We start from the raw sequence: 985 nt of genomic DNA on the forward strand, positions 1-985 counted from the left end.
AAGTACTGCTCAGTGGTTCCTGTGGGATACTCTGGCCCTGTGCCTCGTCCTGTGACGGAGAATCAGCATCTGAAGGTGAAGCCTCAGGTTCCTTCTCTCGTTTTTTAAGAGCCTGCAATAAAACGACGATCTCCCCCAGCCATGACTCGGCGCTCTTAACGGCTTTATCAGCGTATCCAGATGCCTCGTTGGCAGCACTTGAAGCCGCTGTCGCGTCTTGCACTGCAGCTGTTGTAAGGTCAACCACTTTTTTAGCAGCTGTCTGTAGATCCTTGATTGCAGGTAACGGTGTTTCGGGCACCTTCTTTTTGAAAAGATCATGCGCCTCCTTAGCGCTCTCCATTGCATTAAAAGCATTCCCCTTCATCGTCGCAGCCGTTTTTGCCTTTTCTGCACTTCTCTGGGCGTTTGTGAGTTCCTCCAGAACTGCTGCTAGTTTTACGAAGGCCTCCTTGGTGCGCTCTGCTTCTGTGCTGATAACTTCATCTGTGACATCCGCTGCACTGCCAGCCATCCCCTGCGCTGCCGTCAACAAATTTCCTGCCGCGGTCGTTGCTTTCACTGCTTCCGTAACCTTCTTCACAATTACACCAACTGATTCATCAGACGCCTTAGCCGTGTTCATTGCGGTATTCGCCAAGCTGACCACATCATTTTTAATCTTCTCAATACTGGTCTCCGCCTCCACTTTGTTATTAAGCGCAGCAGCCTCTTTTGACGCCGTGTCTGCCGCAGTCTTGAACTTATCCGCCGCACTCTTTACGTCTTCCACCTTACGCTTGGCGTCATTTAACGCATTCTTGGCCTCATCCACCTTCTCCTTTGCCTTCTTAAGGTTAGCAATCACTTGCTCCTCGTCACCGATGCCCTCAGCAGTGGTCGCTGCACAGCCACACACGCAGCACAGCGCGACGGCCACCACAAACAACGCGGGACGCCCCACCGCCGCCATCATCACAGCCCGAGGCACACTGGTCTACAGAGG

General features: G+C 52.7%; 1 protein-coding gene across 1 annotated transcript; it reads right to left on the minus strand.

Annotated features, from left to right (window-relative positions):
- DQ04_22561000 (hypothetical protein) lies at window positions 1-955 on the minus strand (the record flags this gene model as incomplete). Its single annotated transcript, XM_009318105.1, has 1 exon — window positions 1-955. A coding segment is annotated over one exon (955 nt), but the record flags the coding sequence as incomplete, so codon positions are not given.
- Between the last annotated feature and the right edge of the window lie 30 nt (window positions 956-985).

This window comes from Trypanosoma grayi (assembly GCF_000691245.1).
Source record: "Trypanosoma grayi strain ANR4 Tgr_2256_V1, whole genome shotgun sequence".
In the NCBI taxonomy this organism is placed as follows: Eukaryota; Euglenozoa; class Kinetoplastea; order Trypanosomatida; family Trypanosomatidae; genus Trypanosoma; species Trypanosoma grayi.